Genomic DNA, 15,798 nt, shown 5'->3' on the forward strand with positions numbered 1-15,798 from the left:
TTATCAAAATATATTAAGTTGAACTCGTTAAGAACTGAACGCGTTAAGCAACTTTGAATATTTATGCCTATGTTTTTAGTTTTTATACTTGAATTATCTTAAACTTTTTACTCTAAATAAAAAATTATATCTTTATAAGAATTCTATTGCCTTGGAGTTTAGAAAATGGTACTAACACCCTTAAAATTGTTACTCTTGCCAGTTTTGAAAATGGACTACTGTCAAAATTGATATGCGTTAGACGTTTTTATAAGAATATGTAAAAATATTACTAAAAATCTTTAAATATTAAAAAAAAAATTAAGTAGAATGCACATTTGTTTATGTATGATTATGTATAGTATCACAATTATGAAAATTATGTATACTTACAACAAGATTTAACTTAAAATATATTTAATTTGATTGCGCTATTGATCAGACTTTGATTAGTTTAAAATGTTACTGATTCACAATTCGCCAATTAATAAATCGATAACTAAATATTTATAGTCGATGAATGTGGAGTTTAAGTTGGTAAGAGTATTCTTTTCCTCACAATAACCTAATTATACCCCAACATAATGTGAAACCGATTATTACCATCCGGTACAAATGATGTTTGTCTATTCCTTATTCAAACACTAAGAGCGCTCACAAATTGGCTGTGTATACGAATGTCGGAAATTAGAGTATTTGCATTTAAGAATTAATTCGCGATGCTTTGCTGTTGGAGCAATGAAGCAGGGGCTGCGGCACAGTGAACGGCGGAGTGAATGAGAGTGAATGAGCGTTTCACATTCAGTTTGCACCGTTGAATATTATATGAGAAGCAAAGTTCACTTAGAAAACTTCACCACACAAAGATGGTGGAAGGTGCTCTGAACTAATTCTGTTTAGAAATAACACAAATTCCCTCGCAAAACCAGAAATCCAGTCGGCTCCGCGTTCAATTCATCGTGGATTACATTCATATTAATAGCATTTATGCATGGGAAGTGTAGTTATTACTCGTGTATGATATTATAAGAATTTATGCATAAGAATTATTTTCTTATCTCGTGTAAATTTTGTGCTGGCAGTTCTCACTTTAATATAGATGTAAAAGTGTAAACATCTGCAAGATGGCTCTAAATAGCTTTTATGGAGACAGTTTTTACACAATAGAGATTAAATTGGTTTTGACTTCATATAAATGAAATTTGTTCACATAAACTAACAAATAAATATATTCATAATGTAGAATAGCATGAATTACAGCATTAATAAAGTAAACTTTTTTATGCGATATATAAATAAAAAACTAGTGGGCGCATGGCATCGTGCCTTAAGGCGAATTGCTGAAACTTCCCGTACCAAATTTTTTAGAGAATAACATTTTTGAAAAAAGTTTACTGTGAAAATATTAGATTTTGAGAAACTATAAATTTTTGACAAAAATTTACTTTTTTTCTTTAAAAAAAAAGACTTTTAAAAAAAAATTATTTTGAAATATTTTGGAAATTCTGAACTTATTTTCAAAGCAGTCGTACTGCTTTAACTGCGCCGCATCGCCGTCCAACAGACAAACATTGATACGGAACCCTAGGAACGTAAACAAAATTTATACTTATTGTTAAAATCTGCATAAAATATCTGATAATTTGATGTGCATATGTTTAATGATCATTTTTGACCGCTAAATTGCTTTTTTTTTACTTTTTTTTACTAGATCTCCGAAACTAAATTATTTAAATCGGACGGACCGTTCTCTTAAAAACTGAGTTACCGTTTTTGGCACTTTTTGCCCCATATCTTCGGAACGGCTAGACCTGCCTACGCCAAAAACTAATCAGCATGCCTCGTTATCAATACGATTCGAATGTTTTTTGAATTATTCAAATTGCTTCACCAGTGTTCCCGAAATCGTCGACGAAAATTTGTATCCGCACAGACATACATACACGCATAAACACACCACCCACACACACACACACATACATCCATTTTTTCTAAGGTATGCCAAAATGTTCAGAAGGTTTTGAATCGATTTTTTTTCGATTACTATAACTTGCCCTATCAAACCCCATAAAATATTGTAGGCCTATGAGAAGTGGTTTAATTATTGCTTGTGATTTACAAAGTTTTAATAATTTATATAATTTTTCTGATTGGTTTTCTGTTCGATGCAAGTGACTTTCTATTGCATTCCTTAATCAATCATATATTGGCCTGTGATTTAGTTGGGTCAAGTTTCAAAGAATACAATTTCTTAGAAAGGCAAATTAATGACTGAGGAACTGTTTATTTGCAGGATGCACTATAATACAAGAGATTTTTTAATAGAACAAAATAGTGCAATAACAGAGCTTAGGTTTTATCACTGCATTCTGTATGAAAGGTTTTAAAATATATTTATATAGACTAGTTGGCTTTGCGTTTTGGCGTAACAGATAAATATACTAAATATATATATGACATATTGTCCCAGAAGGTTTCGATTAACAAAATGAAAGTTTGTGTGCGAAATCATATAGTACATGTCTTGTAAATGGTTCACAAAAGCAAATTATTTTTTGATTTGTCAGGAAAGTGGATTACTGACTGAGGAACTGCTTATTTGCAGGAACTATGAATATGAGATTTTTTTTAGTAATATAAATAATGCAATAACAGATGCTTAGATCATTTTTTATGTATATAATGCTTATTAAAAGATTAGGTTTATAATATCTATTATAATATTATATATTATCTATATAGACCAGGGTTGAGCTTTTCGCTTTTTGCGTTAACAGATAATATACTAAATATTAATATTGACATATTGTCCCAGAAGGTTTCGATTAACCAAATTAAAGTTTGTATGCAAAATCATATAACACAAGTGTTATAAATGGTTCACAAAAGCAAAATATTTTTTAGGATCACTAGATTTAGGATAATTGAAATTTCTACTTAAATCAACCAAACTATGATGAAATTTGATATGATGTATGATGACAAACGTAAAGGACTACCCACAATTCGTATCCTGTTAATGTATTAGGATCATGTTCACTGTATTCTGGAATTAATATCGTTGTTGAGTTACAATATATATTGGCTTATCATATCACATTTGCAATTGGCTAGCATAATGATTTACTCTCGAAACATCTGCAATGCAGATTACTTTCTATTATAATTGCAAAAGTATGATTCAGTATTCTCTTTATTTTATGCATGTTAATAGCTAATTAATTCCATGCTTGAACTTTACGCGTGCTATACATTCTACGCCAGATTTTACATTATCTAAGTTATATTGTAAATTCTTGCTCGAACAATATATACTATACCGGTATTTCTATTTAGATATATGGCTTCATATATATAGTACTCTATTTGAAGCCACAAGCGCTGCTAAGCATTTAATAATTTATCAGAAAACCGCCGTGTTTAAAGTTTGACGGTACTTAGAAAACGTAAATTATTTAGTATATATTTGTTATATGAATAATTCTAGGTGGTAATTAACAATTAAGATTATTGTGTTTATTTATAGGCCAAATTAATTATTGTGATTATACGGCTATGAAATTCTAATCTGTAAATTGATTTTAACTCTTTCCACTCGCGAATTACGAGATTTATATGAATTTTGCCGCCGGAGTGGCGGCATCCGAGTGGAAAGGGTTAATATTAGTTGAGCATATTTTTTAATGTATTCATTGCTGCCAATATGTGCTAGGGTAACAGACCAAAATAGTTGAATTCTAGTTGTTCTACTGAAACAGTCGAAAGCAAAAGACTATTGTAAGTTTGTAAGACTAGAATTAAAAGATTATCTTTCAAGGTATATTTTATAAAAGCAATTGCTTTTTAATTAAGATCTGAACACAACACATATTGAAATACGTGTAGTGCAGTATATACGAGGTGTGTTCAAAAAGTACCCGGAATTACTAATAATTAAATTTCGCGGGTCTGGAGTGTCTGATTGTCAAAATTTTTTTTTATTGTGTTGGTATACATGCCCCTAAAGTATGATGAAATTTTCAGCTATATTCACTGTTTACTTTGTCTGTGGTAGTCGCTAAGGTTCGACGTGTTTTTCTGAGCTCGGCGATTTTTACAATGGAAGAATTGAAAAGTCAAAGAATTTGTATTAAATTTTGCGTAAAAAATGAAATAAAGTGTTGCAAAGTGCAAAAATTCACCAGATATGGCTCCGTGTGACTTTTTCCTATTCCCAAAGTTGAAGAGACCCATGAAAGGACGGCGGTTTTCCTCGATTGAAGAAAATCGCTGAGAGTGCTCAAGGACATATCAAAAAGTGAATATCAAGGGTGCTTCGAAAATTGGAAAAAAACGCTGGCATAAGTGTATTATATCTGGGGGGACTACTTTGAAGGGGACCACATTAATGTAGACGAATAAATAAATATTTTTTTGAAAAACGAAAATTCCGGGTACTTTTTGAACAGACCTCGTATACCTACTACTGCAATAGGTTCTGAGTCCATTAATATTCGATATACCCAAAATATTGATGTCCCCAAATTTTCATTTCCAGACTGAAATATCCCGTTACTGGTGCAACATATGGCAGTGGCTGCGACACCGCCCTATTGGGTGCGGGGGGCCGGAGGGGCACTGGATGCTCCGCGGGGACCAATGCCCCTTCCACGAATCACCTGGGCAGTGCCACTGGCAGCTGTAACGGAACTGACAGGTGCGTTGAAATACGGAAATACGGAAAATACGATTCTCATTCAAGGCACAAGTCCATTTTGACTACAGATTAGCACTTCGTACATTTGTCACATGAAACTATTATTTGGATAAAAGTTGATTTATATATCTTATTTTTGAAGTAAAACTTTTTTAGGCGCGACTAGGGTGTAAATCCGTACAAATGCAACGGAAGTGCGTTACGGCATATAAGATAAGATAAGAGTCGAGCCAATGATTCGTCATTCGCTCTCGATGATATCATTTCTATACGAGTCGATTGTGATTAGTTGTCGCGTATGTGAATAGAGATCTGTCGTTGTATGCGTACCGATATCAACAAGGAAATCGACATAGGTAAATAAACATTTTAAAGTTACAACGTAGTACAAATCTTGATTTAATGAAAAATGCCTGAATCAGAAGAATATTTTATCCTGTCCCCCGTAAATAATTATAATGAAAATAATAAAACAAATGCAGCATTTGCGCCATGTATGAAACATAAGTTTATTGAAATAATTTCTATATTATTCGTAGTTTCTATAAATCTTTGAAGTTATTGACATGGAAAATATTTTTTAGGTGAAACAGATATTATAGCTGTTCAAAGAATGAGATTATATCGCCAGCGAAAATGTAAAAAAAAATACCATCAGTCAATGAATGTATGTTAATTTTAATTGCATGAAGTTCTTAAAACACAATTATTACATGATGAGTGAAGTGGCGAAAACAATATTTGTTTAGGCGTTGTTTAACATAATCTACTGTGTGAACGAATATTTTAGAAGTTATTGATCAGCAATTACTTTATTTCTCTAATGAAGTTTCATTTCTAAATGCTGAATACAATGACAAACCGATCATATCATATTTCAAGTATGACTTCAATTACATTATTGTTTTTAAATATTATACATATTTTTAATGCTATTACAAATTTGTAATTTATAATTTATCATTATATAAATGTTTATAATGATTGACATTAATAAATATGTGCATCACGAGTGTTACCATATTACTAATAAACATTATTCAAAATTGTTATATGATGTATTTATTTTTACTTAAATGCCATCTTGTACAGTAGCAAATAAGTTTTACTTCAATCGCGTCTGAACCTTACGCGTACTCCTTTTTTAAAAGTAGAGCCAAATGTGTAGTATAAATTAATTATGAAAACAATTGAAAGTTCTAATAGTGATAAGGGTATATAATTTATATACATTATTTTTTTTTCTAGACGTACAAGGAGTGCCTCGTATCCGACTCGGCCCAAGCATCGAGTGACGAATTGGTCGTTCTTGTTCGATCCCGCCGGACGGTTTATCTACTATTGGTCAATGGTCGTCTCATTGGCATTTCTCTACAATTTCTGGGTCATCATATACAGATTCGCATTTCAGGAAATTACGAGTATGCATAACAATTTAATTCCGTTTGTAATAAACTAAGCTATATAGCATTTAGGTACTTAACATTTAAACTAGGATAATAATATTGTGTAGTAGGTAATTAAACCCGTCCGGTATTCAAAATTTGATACTGCAATGAATAAGGTTAGTTAACGTGTTATTATTGCAAATTGGAGATAAATTGTTCGAGATTTCATGATTAAGTTGTTGGTTTAAATTGGTGTCATTACTTTGATGGGATAATATGATATTTTTTTAATTTTGTTAGAGCATCTAATGGGTTGTTGTTTTGATCTGTGATTTTATGCTATACACAATTTATTTTACATATAATTTGAAATCATTCAAATTTCATTTAATTTAATCAATAGATTCCAAATAATATGACATTAGCAATAATGAAACATTAGCAACTTTTAATAGTCTTTCTATTTTTACCATTATACATAATATTTAATTATTTTATGGAAATTGTAGTATTATTTTCAATCGTTTGGTGTGGCGTATAATGCAATAATAAATGTAAATAGCAATCAAATATTCCAACTCATAAAATATTATATTTGAAATGTTATTCACGAATCAGTTTGATAGCAGCTATAATCATTTCATATCTATAGTATTTTTGCACTAATTAATTTATTTGCAATTATATAGAATTTAAAAAGATTACAAAGATTGCACAAAGCATAAAAACTGGTGACCAAATACATCAAAAATATATAATAAGAAAATTAAAATAACATTTATAAGAAGTTTACGAATTAGTTTGATAGAAGCTATATTTATTTCATATCCTTAGCATTTTTGCACTAAGTGATCTATTTTCTGTTGTAGAAAATTTATAGCGCAAAATGCTATAAATTAAAGTATTATTGGTGAACAGTTGGCCAAATACATTCTTAATGTTATAATAAGAACATTTAATTGAAATAATATTTACTCAGGGTCAGTTTGATATCAGCTACAAACATTCTAAGTCTGTAGTAATTTTACACTGATTAATGTATATGCAAATACAGAATTTAGGGTACAAAATATATAAATTGTAAACATAAAACTATCGAATTATAAAAAACATCAAACATAATTAACAATGAAATAACAACTAATCTTTTCACTTAAAACTATTTTAACCTATTTCGTTTTCAAGGGCTCGTGACAAATTCTAGGAAAATATCTTAGTTACATATTTCTAAAGTTAGGAATTGATTGGAAATTTTACTGAACATAGTTCGTTATTTGTTTGATATGCATTATGTGTTATGATGTAGTTGGTTTAGACCAGTGATTCCCAAAGTGGTCCAAATGGACCCCTAGGGGTCCATGGCAACTTTCAAGGGGTCCATGGCAGGAAAATTTGGGGGTCATACATATGAATGGTAAAGTGTAGTAACAATGTGTGTCAAGTTTCATCAAAATCAAATTTTTGAAAACGTACAATTTGTTTCAATACTAGTATTGAGAGCGGAGCCAGCCATCGATCAACCTTGCATATCTCAAAAACTATTGACCGATTCAACTTTAAATTTCTGTCATAAATTTAGTAAAGTGTAGTAACAACGTATGTCGAGTTTCATCAAAATCGAATTATGCATTTTTGAAAACGTGCAATCTTTTACAATACTAGTATTGAGAGCGGAGCCAGCCATCGATCAACCTTGCATATCTCAAAAACTATTGAACGATTCAACTTTAAATTTCTGTCATAAATTTAGTTAAGTGTAGTAACAATGTATGTCAAGTTTCATCAAAATCGAATTATGCATTTTTGAAAACGTACAATCTTTTACAATACTAGTATTGAGAGCGGAGCCAGCCATCGATCAACCTTGCATATCTCAAAAACTATTGAACGATTCAACTTTAAATTTTTGTCATAAATTTAGTAAAGTGTAGTAACAATGTATGTCAAGTTTCATCAAAATCGAATTATGCATTTTTGAAAACGTACAATCTTTTACAATACTAGTATTGAGAGCGGAGCCAGCTATCGATCAACCTTGCATATCTCAAAAACTATTGAACGATTCAACTTTAAATTTTTGTCATAAATTTAGTAAAGTGTAGTAACAATGTATGTCAAGTTTCATCAAAATCGAATTATGCATTTTTGAAAACGTACAATCTTTTACAATACTAGTATTGAGAGCGGAGCCAGCCATCGATCAACCTTGCATATCTCAAAAACTATTGAACGACTCAACTTTAAATTTCTGTCATAAATTTAGTTAAGTGTAGTAACAATGTATGTCAAGTTTCATCAAAATCGAATTATGCATTTTTGAAAACGTGCAATCTTTTACAATACTAGTATTGAGAGCGGAGCCAGACATCGATCAACCTTGCATATCTCAAAAACTATTAAACGATTCAACTTTAAATTTCTGTCATAAATTTAGTTAAGTGTAGTAACAATGTATGTCAAGTTTCATCAAAATCGAATTATGCATTTTTGAAAACGTGCAATCTTTTACAATACTAGTATTGAGAGCAGAGCCAGCCACCCATCAACCTCGCATATCTAAAAAAGTATTGAATGTTCCAACTTGAAATTTTAATTTCAATATTGGTAAAGTATAGTAATAATGTGTGTCAAGTTTCATCAAAATCGATTTATGCATTTTTGAAAACGTACAATCTGTTTCAATACTAATATTGACATTAAAGTCTTGATTAACAAAAATAAATTGTAGAGCAGAGCCAGCCACCCATTAACCTCGCATATCTCAAAAACTATTGAATGTTCCAACTTAAAATTTTGGTCACAATATTGGTAAAGCCTAGTTACAATGTGTGTCAAGTTTCATCAAAATCGAATTATGCATTTTTGAGAACATACCGTCTGAGAATGGTTGGAGGAATAATTCAACCATGAATTCAAAGCAATTTTGTGGGTTGATTATTTATAAAAAAACATTGTAAGGGGTCCATGGCACAAACAAGTTTGGGAACCTATGGTTTAGATCATAGGTCGCCAAACATATTTGTCTTGTGGACTCCTTAGATTTTGCTATGGACCCCTATTTAGTCGATATCGATTTTTTTATGAATTTGTATTCGTATTAACATTTGCATTTAGCATTATAAAATTAAAATAAAAATACTAATCCAAGTTAATACAATTTAGTAATTGAGTTCATAATAATAATAAAATAGATATTAACCCTCCGTCGGTCGGATATTTATTCACCTTCGAACGGTCGGAGTGGTCTCGTTGGACCACCACTCATTTCACATGCATTTATATGGGATAAATTAGTTTTTGGTGTCTTATATATTAACAATTATTAGTAATAAATATTTATAGTTTTGATTTTTTCTTTTTTTTACCCTCTTTTGCATGTGTTGAGCTTGCTTATAATAAAAAAATTATATATTATATTATATTATATAAAAAAGTCAAAGAATATGAAAAAATCGTTGCTTTTTTTGTTAATTTTATTTTTCTGTTTCATATCATTGAAAAACAATATTTATTCTTTTTCGGCTCCTTCGTAATGAATGTAAAATTCAAATGAAATCGAAATGAGGTGCGTCGCCTTTGAAATGAGCTGTAAAATTCAAGTTGAAAATATAATTTCACTACAGGTTTGCCAAAAAAAATTTCGAACGCAATACGGACAGAAAAATTGTTGATAATGTGCGCGTTACTCATCCGATTTTCAATGTTTGCGATGACCAATAAGTTTGGTAGATTTTCAAGGAACTCTCGTCGTGAAAATACTAACATTCATGTTACAACACATAGCAAAGAATATATAAAATGCAGTTTAAATAGAAAATACCAGAAAAAAGACAAAATACTGCATTACGTATATCAAAAAGCGTATATTTCATACAAAATGAATGGGTGGTCTAGACAGACCACTTCGACCGTTCGAAGTATAAAAAAGTTAATATCCTTATAATTATCCTTTTGAACATTTTTTCGTTCTGATTTTTTCATTGATCGACAGCTAATGAAATTTTAGGAAAAGTCAAGAAATTTCAAGTCGATAGGATTACTAGAAGCTTTTTTTTTTTTAATTCAAATCGAAAAAAGTCTGGCCAGACCACGCCGACCGACTGAGGGTTAACAAGGTGTGTTGTGATCAACTATTGTGGATCTCCATAATTCATTTTTATTGACGTGGACTCTTGGAAAGTTGTCATGGACTGCTTTGAGAATCACTGGTTTAGACAGTATAATTACTGAAAGTCAAATTGAACTTTTATGCCCCTATTCGATAATAAACTTTATCTTCATTCGAAGTTAGAATATTACAAAAAAAAAAAATATTTTTGTTACTAGTTGCCAAGTACAATCATTATGTTACAATAAGACATTTTTTACCTCATTTCTCTAATTGATTTTTCCAATTTCTCTGCAGGAGACACACTCTCGACGTGGTTCGCACTAGATTACTTCGCTGACTTCCTGTATCTCTTGGACATTATGATTCATTTCCGGACTGGCTACTTAGAGGACGGCGTCCTTCAGACGGACGCGGTCAAATTGAGGCATCATTACATGAATTCAACGACATTCTACATAGACTGCTTATGTCTTCTACCATTGGACTTTCTATATTTATCCATAGGATTCAATTCAATACTCAGGTCGTTTCGTCTAGTCAAAATTTATCAGTTCTGGGCCTTCATGGACAGAACAGAAAGGCATACGAACTATCCAAATTTATTCAGATCGCTGAGTCTTATTCATTACTTGTTAGTGATATTTCATTGGAATGGCTGTTTATATCATATAATAGCAAAAAATAATGGTTTCGGTAGTAAAAATTGGGTCTTTCATGACTCGGAGAGTTCTGACGTTGTGAAGCAATACTTGCAGAGTTATTACTGGTGCACGTTGGCGCTCACCACGATAGGTAATAATAATTTACATTTTTTTATTCATAAATATCAATGTATAATGCTTTCTTACTTACAATCATTTTTGTAGGTGATTTGCCAAGGCCTCGTAGTAAAAGTGAATACATTTTTGTAATTGCTCAATTATTATTCGGTTTACTATTATTTGCCACAGTACTTGGACATGTGGCGAACATTGTCACATCGGTTAGTACAGCGAGGAAGGAGTTTCAGGGTAAGTGCAAAAAATTAATTTATATCTAAATATTTGAAAATTATCTAAACCGTTGCAATATCTATATCTAACCTATCTAAGTAAAGTTGGTGAATATAAATATCTTATGCAAGGCAAGATATAAATAATATTATGTTTTATATGTGTTTGCATCCAAATGTGCATATATCTGCGCATTGCGGACGTCATATTTTCGATACGATTTAGTGTCGTAATAAAATCTTATCCATTCGACCGCAAACGGACCCTACTATATTAAAAACTGTCTGACATCGGCAAAATAAGATTTAATACCACATCAAATTCCCGCTTTGCCTCAAACGTTAGAGAAGCGTGTAATAATTTAACCAGTCAGATTGCAACCGAATATTTTCAACCCTAAAACCTCATATTTTATTCAGATTACATTATATAATTCTTGGAATTTTTGGATTCGAGAGCATAATCGCATCAGAACTTTCATTTGTATAAGTTATATCAAAAACTACCTACAAGGATATAAAATTTCGAATTACTGTAATTCTATAAATTTGGTTTAGTTTAGTTTTGCCTGATATATTTTATAGTGCCTCCCATAACTTTTTTTTGCTATGTGAATATAGGTGTGTGTTATTTTATTGCCAGAATTTATATGCTGCGTTAAAATTTAGTGTCGAATTACTTTTCCAATACGTGAGAGGAAAAATTGAATATCATGCAGTGTGGGATTCTTCATCAATATACTAGAATATAAACTAGTAGATATAAAAGCTTTGCCGATATTTTTTCATTGTTATAATCTAGTAAATATTGCTAGAAGCAGATTTGTTTATCAGGAAAGATATGTGTAACACAGAGAATTACAGAAAAGGAGTTATTCTTAATTTCTTTTTTTATATTTTAAATCATAACAAAAGCAATCAAAATTTTCTTATAATATTACATATTACAATCAACGATATTAAAAATCTGCGCCTGCTACTAGGCTGGTTTATGCTCTCAGGGTGCCTTATGCTTTATTCGTTTTTTATAATAATGACTTGCATATCTCAGAAATTTTCATAATTTTTAATTTAGACTTTATATCATCCATAATAATACTTCATATTTTTAATAAAACTTTAGCGCCTATAAAAATCTTCAAATGCCTTCAGAGCAAAACACCATATAAACTCAACTCTGCCATTGTCTTTATTGCAATAACAACTAAAGTGACACTTGAATTTCATGTTTATCGTCAAGCGGACATCATTCTACGACATGTTTTATATTAAAAAATAACATTACGAGTTGTAATATAATAAAGGTTATGAATATAATTTTATGAGCAGATCAACTTCTCGAAGACGTCGGATTTTAAGTAGTATGAAATAGTTTCATGTGCCGGTAACTTGGAATTGCATTTTTATGTTCATTGTTATTGTATTTATGTGCTTTATATAAATTTAGTAAAATATTACTATTGTTTTTTAATCCACGCTTTAACCGTTTGGAATAATTTAAGAAATTTAAATTAACATATTGGAGGCAGAATATCAATGTTTTTGATAAATATAAAGTACAGAATTTTTACATAAATATATATCATATAATTAATATTATATTAAATGTTTCGAATAAGATTAAATTTCACAGTCTCTTATTTTAATCCGTTCACCTTTTTTTCTAGCTTGATATTTTGCGGAATGCCATGTAGTTGCTCTGGAACTAAAAATTGTATTTAGAATAAAAATTAACACAATTCAAGATAATAATTTAATTTAATAATTTAGTTTGAAATATAATTTCTACAACATTGCATATGTGACTTGGCATATTTTGTATAATTCAAAACAGTTCCTGAATTGCTCGTACAAGTACGAAAATTTATCAAAATGGAAATGTAATATTATTAATGCAACAACTGCATTCAAATAGATTGCGTACAGCAATAACGCATCAGAATATTTGCATTATTCAACATGGGATTTTTTGCTATAAAGTGCTCAAACAAAAGATCAACTCTGAATTTTTTAATCGCACAATTTTAGTGTCCATCATCGATTTGAGGGGAGAGTATTTTGGTCTAGAGGCATGAGTTTTATGCGATGTTAGATATAATCTATTTTTTTTCTTACTATATTTTTTACAAGTTATTAATTAATGTTTTGAGAATATAAAAAATCTATAAAAATATAAATAGTTGTAAATTTTCAATGCTAGAAGGTAAGCAAGTAGATGATATAAAAAAATTAATGTTCCTCATTATACCCATAACTTTAGCCGAAGAAGAAAAAATATATGCAGTATTATTCTAGAATAATGTCGCTATGGTATGAACTAAGGTCAAGATAAATTAATTGTTTTGTTAAATAAAATATTTTACCTACAATTTTTTTTAATATTATTGAATTTTTTAAAAGTAAAAATCGAATTTTGTAAAGTAAAAATCGGAATTTGCAAATTGGCGCAGCTCACTATAACTAAATTGGTCCAGTAGTAGTTGAGAAATCGTGGTTATAGAGAAAGTCAGTTTTGAGAAAAAAGTGTTTAAAATTTCATTCAAATTCAATAGTCACTCAGCTTTCTAAGACGCAAATTTCAAGAACACTGAAAAAGAAGCTTTCCAAAGATAATTTTGACGACCTTTAGCACTACCACATCTTTGTAGAAATGAACAGAATTGGCGAATCACTCATTGGAGTGATTCTCCAACTGTCCATATAGTAAAATTTATCACAATAATTTATATGTGTGTTTGAAAGTGTGTGTGTATGAGTGTGAGTGAATGGTATAATCCGAATAGCTCATAGGATTGTACTGTATTCGGATTGAAAAAAATGCGCAGAAAAGAAAACAAAAATAATTTGAATTTTGAAAAATTGTTTTGTACCCATATTCTTGAGTAGTTCAATCATAAAATTATCAAAACATTTTTTTTAAATACTAGACTAGAATACCCCCTGAAATCAGTTTTCATTAATTTGTAATGTATGACACGCAGAAGAAAACAAATTTCATAATCAATTTATTATTTATATACCAGAACGTACTACCTTTTGTTTATCCAACATTACAGAGTGAAATACAAAGCTGTATCCACCGCACTTCTGCTGATTTTGCGTTCTTTCCAAATTGATATCTAATATATCAGTTGCTCTTAAATTAGCCGACCCAGCGAATCTACCAATAATGCAACTCTGCCGACCAGCTTATAATTTAGATTTGCTCGTTCCACTTCCTAACCCTTCGCTATCCTACTAAGGGTATACCACTTTACAATATCTTGGCTCAATCTATACAGATTTTCGTCGATAAAACCCGGTGAACCGCTGAACACCCCATATTCTATCCCGCACATGAGTCAGCATGACGACGTATCGTCCGCTGCGTCGCGGTGGAGACGACGTCGCGTCGCTTTTGAATCGCCGCCGTCGACGACCGAAACACGATTCATCAGTGTCACCAACCTGCCAATCCCGTTTCCATCTCCCACAAAGGAATACGATGCAAGAGCTTTTTGCACGGCGAGCTTTGTGGCGGTGCCTCACGATTGCCTCGTACGCGTGTTAGCTTATTGTATATAATTCATCTGCCGTAGCTTTAATTAATAATTAATAATGTCTGGAAATTCCTACCAAGAAATAGATTAGCCGAAATAGCATATAACTAAGGCATATGGAGGGTATGGAAATTTACTTCATGGAGATATAGAAATTGTTTGATTACTACTGAATATAGTAAACGACTACGTATTTTCAGTATATATATATATATATATATATATATATATTTTATCGGTATCACCAACCAGTCAATCCAGTTTCCATCTTCCACAAAGAAATACCATGCAAGAGCTTTTTGCGCGGCGAGCTTTATGGCTGTGCCTCATGCTTGCCACGTACGTTGTAGCTTCAATTAATAATTAATAATCTATGGAAATTCCTACCAAGAAATAGATTAGTCGAAATGGTTTAACTAACAAGGAGAACCCGCGCGTATCACGTCAGGGATTTTGATAAAATTTGGCATAATGGTAGATTTTATACCCGAACTGACCACGGTGAAATATTATAGGCCTATAAAAAGCAGTTTAATTATTTAAATTAATATAGAGAACGATTATGAACGGTGTCATGGTAGTGACAGTCGCTATAAAAGCTAAACTATACCGATTTTGAGATAGGGTCCAAAGCGAGAAAGATGAAATACGACTGTTCCATCATCTTTCTATTATTGTTTGTGCCTTATATTAATATGATCTGTAGACCTCATTGCTTTTTTAATTTTATTTTCAATCAAAATACAGTACAATTCTATGAGCTATTTGACTTATATCACTCGCTCACACACATGCACACACACTTTCAAGCAAACATATATTTTCTATTTCTATAAATTATTGTGATAAATATTATATCGGTATTTGGAAAAAATTTTTATTTGGAATTTGGTATTTGGAGAATCACTCCAATAAGTGATTCAGTTCATATATCCAAAGTTGTGCTAAGGGTCTTCAATATTATCTTCTTCTTCAGTCTTCTTGAAATTGGTGTCTCAAGAAGCTGAGTGACTATAAAATTTGAATGATGTTCTAGTTTTTAAAAATGTTTGACATTATTTATTTCTATAACTTTATTTATAAATTCAATGTGA

General features: G+C 30.9%; 1 protein-coding gene across 1 annotated transcript in view; it reads left to right on the forward strand.

Moving 5' to 3' along the window:
• The first annotated feature begins 2,935 nt into the window (after positions 1–2,935).
• Positions 2,936–15,798, forward strand: part of LOC113370923 (cyclic nucleotide-gated cation channel alpha-3) — a 90,487-nt gene continuing 77,624 nt past the window's right edge. The window contains exons 1-5 of the mRNA XM_026611593.1: positions 2,936–3,000; positions 4,517–4,675; positions 5,924–6,096; positions 10,469–10,966; positions 11,041–11,184. Coding sequence (XP_026467378.1) covers positions 2,936–3,000; positions 4,517–4,675; positions 5,924–6,096; positions 10,469–10,966; positions 11,041–11,184 — 1,039 coding nt within the window. The remainder of the gene's footprint in view (positions 3,001–4,516; positions 4,676–5,923; positions 6,097–10,468; positions 10,967–11,040; positions 11,185–15,798) is intronic.

The sequence above is a fragment of the Ctenocephalides felis genome, unplaced genomic scaffold (assembly GCF_003426905.1).
Source record: "Ctenocephalides felis isolate EL2017-DRISC unplaced genomic scaffold, ASM342690v1 CF-g0.4_SCAFFOLD_01492, whole genome shotgun sequence".
NCBI classification, from domain to species: Eukaryota; Metazoa; Arthropoda; class Insecta; order Siphonaptera; family Pulicidae; genus Ctenocephalides; species Ctenocephalides felis.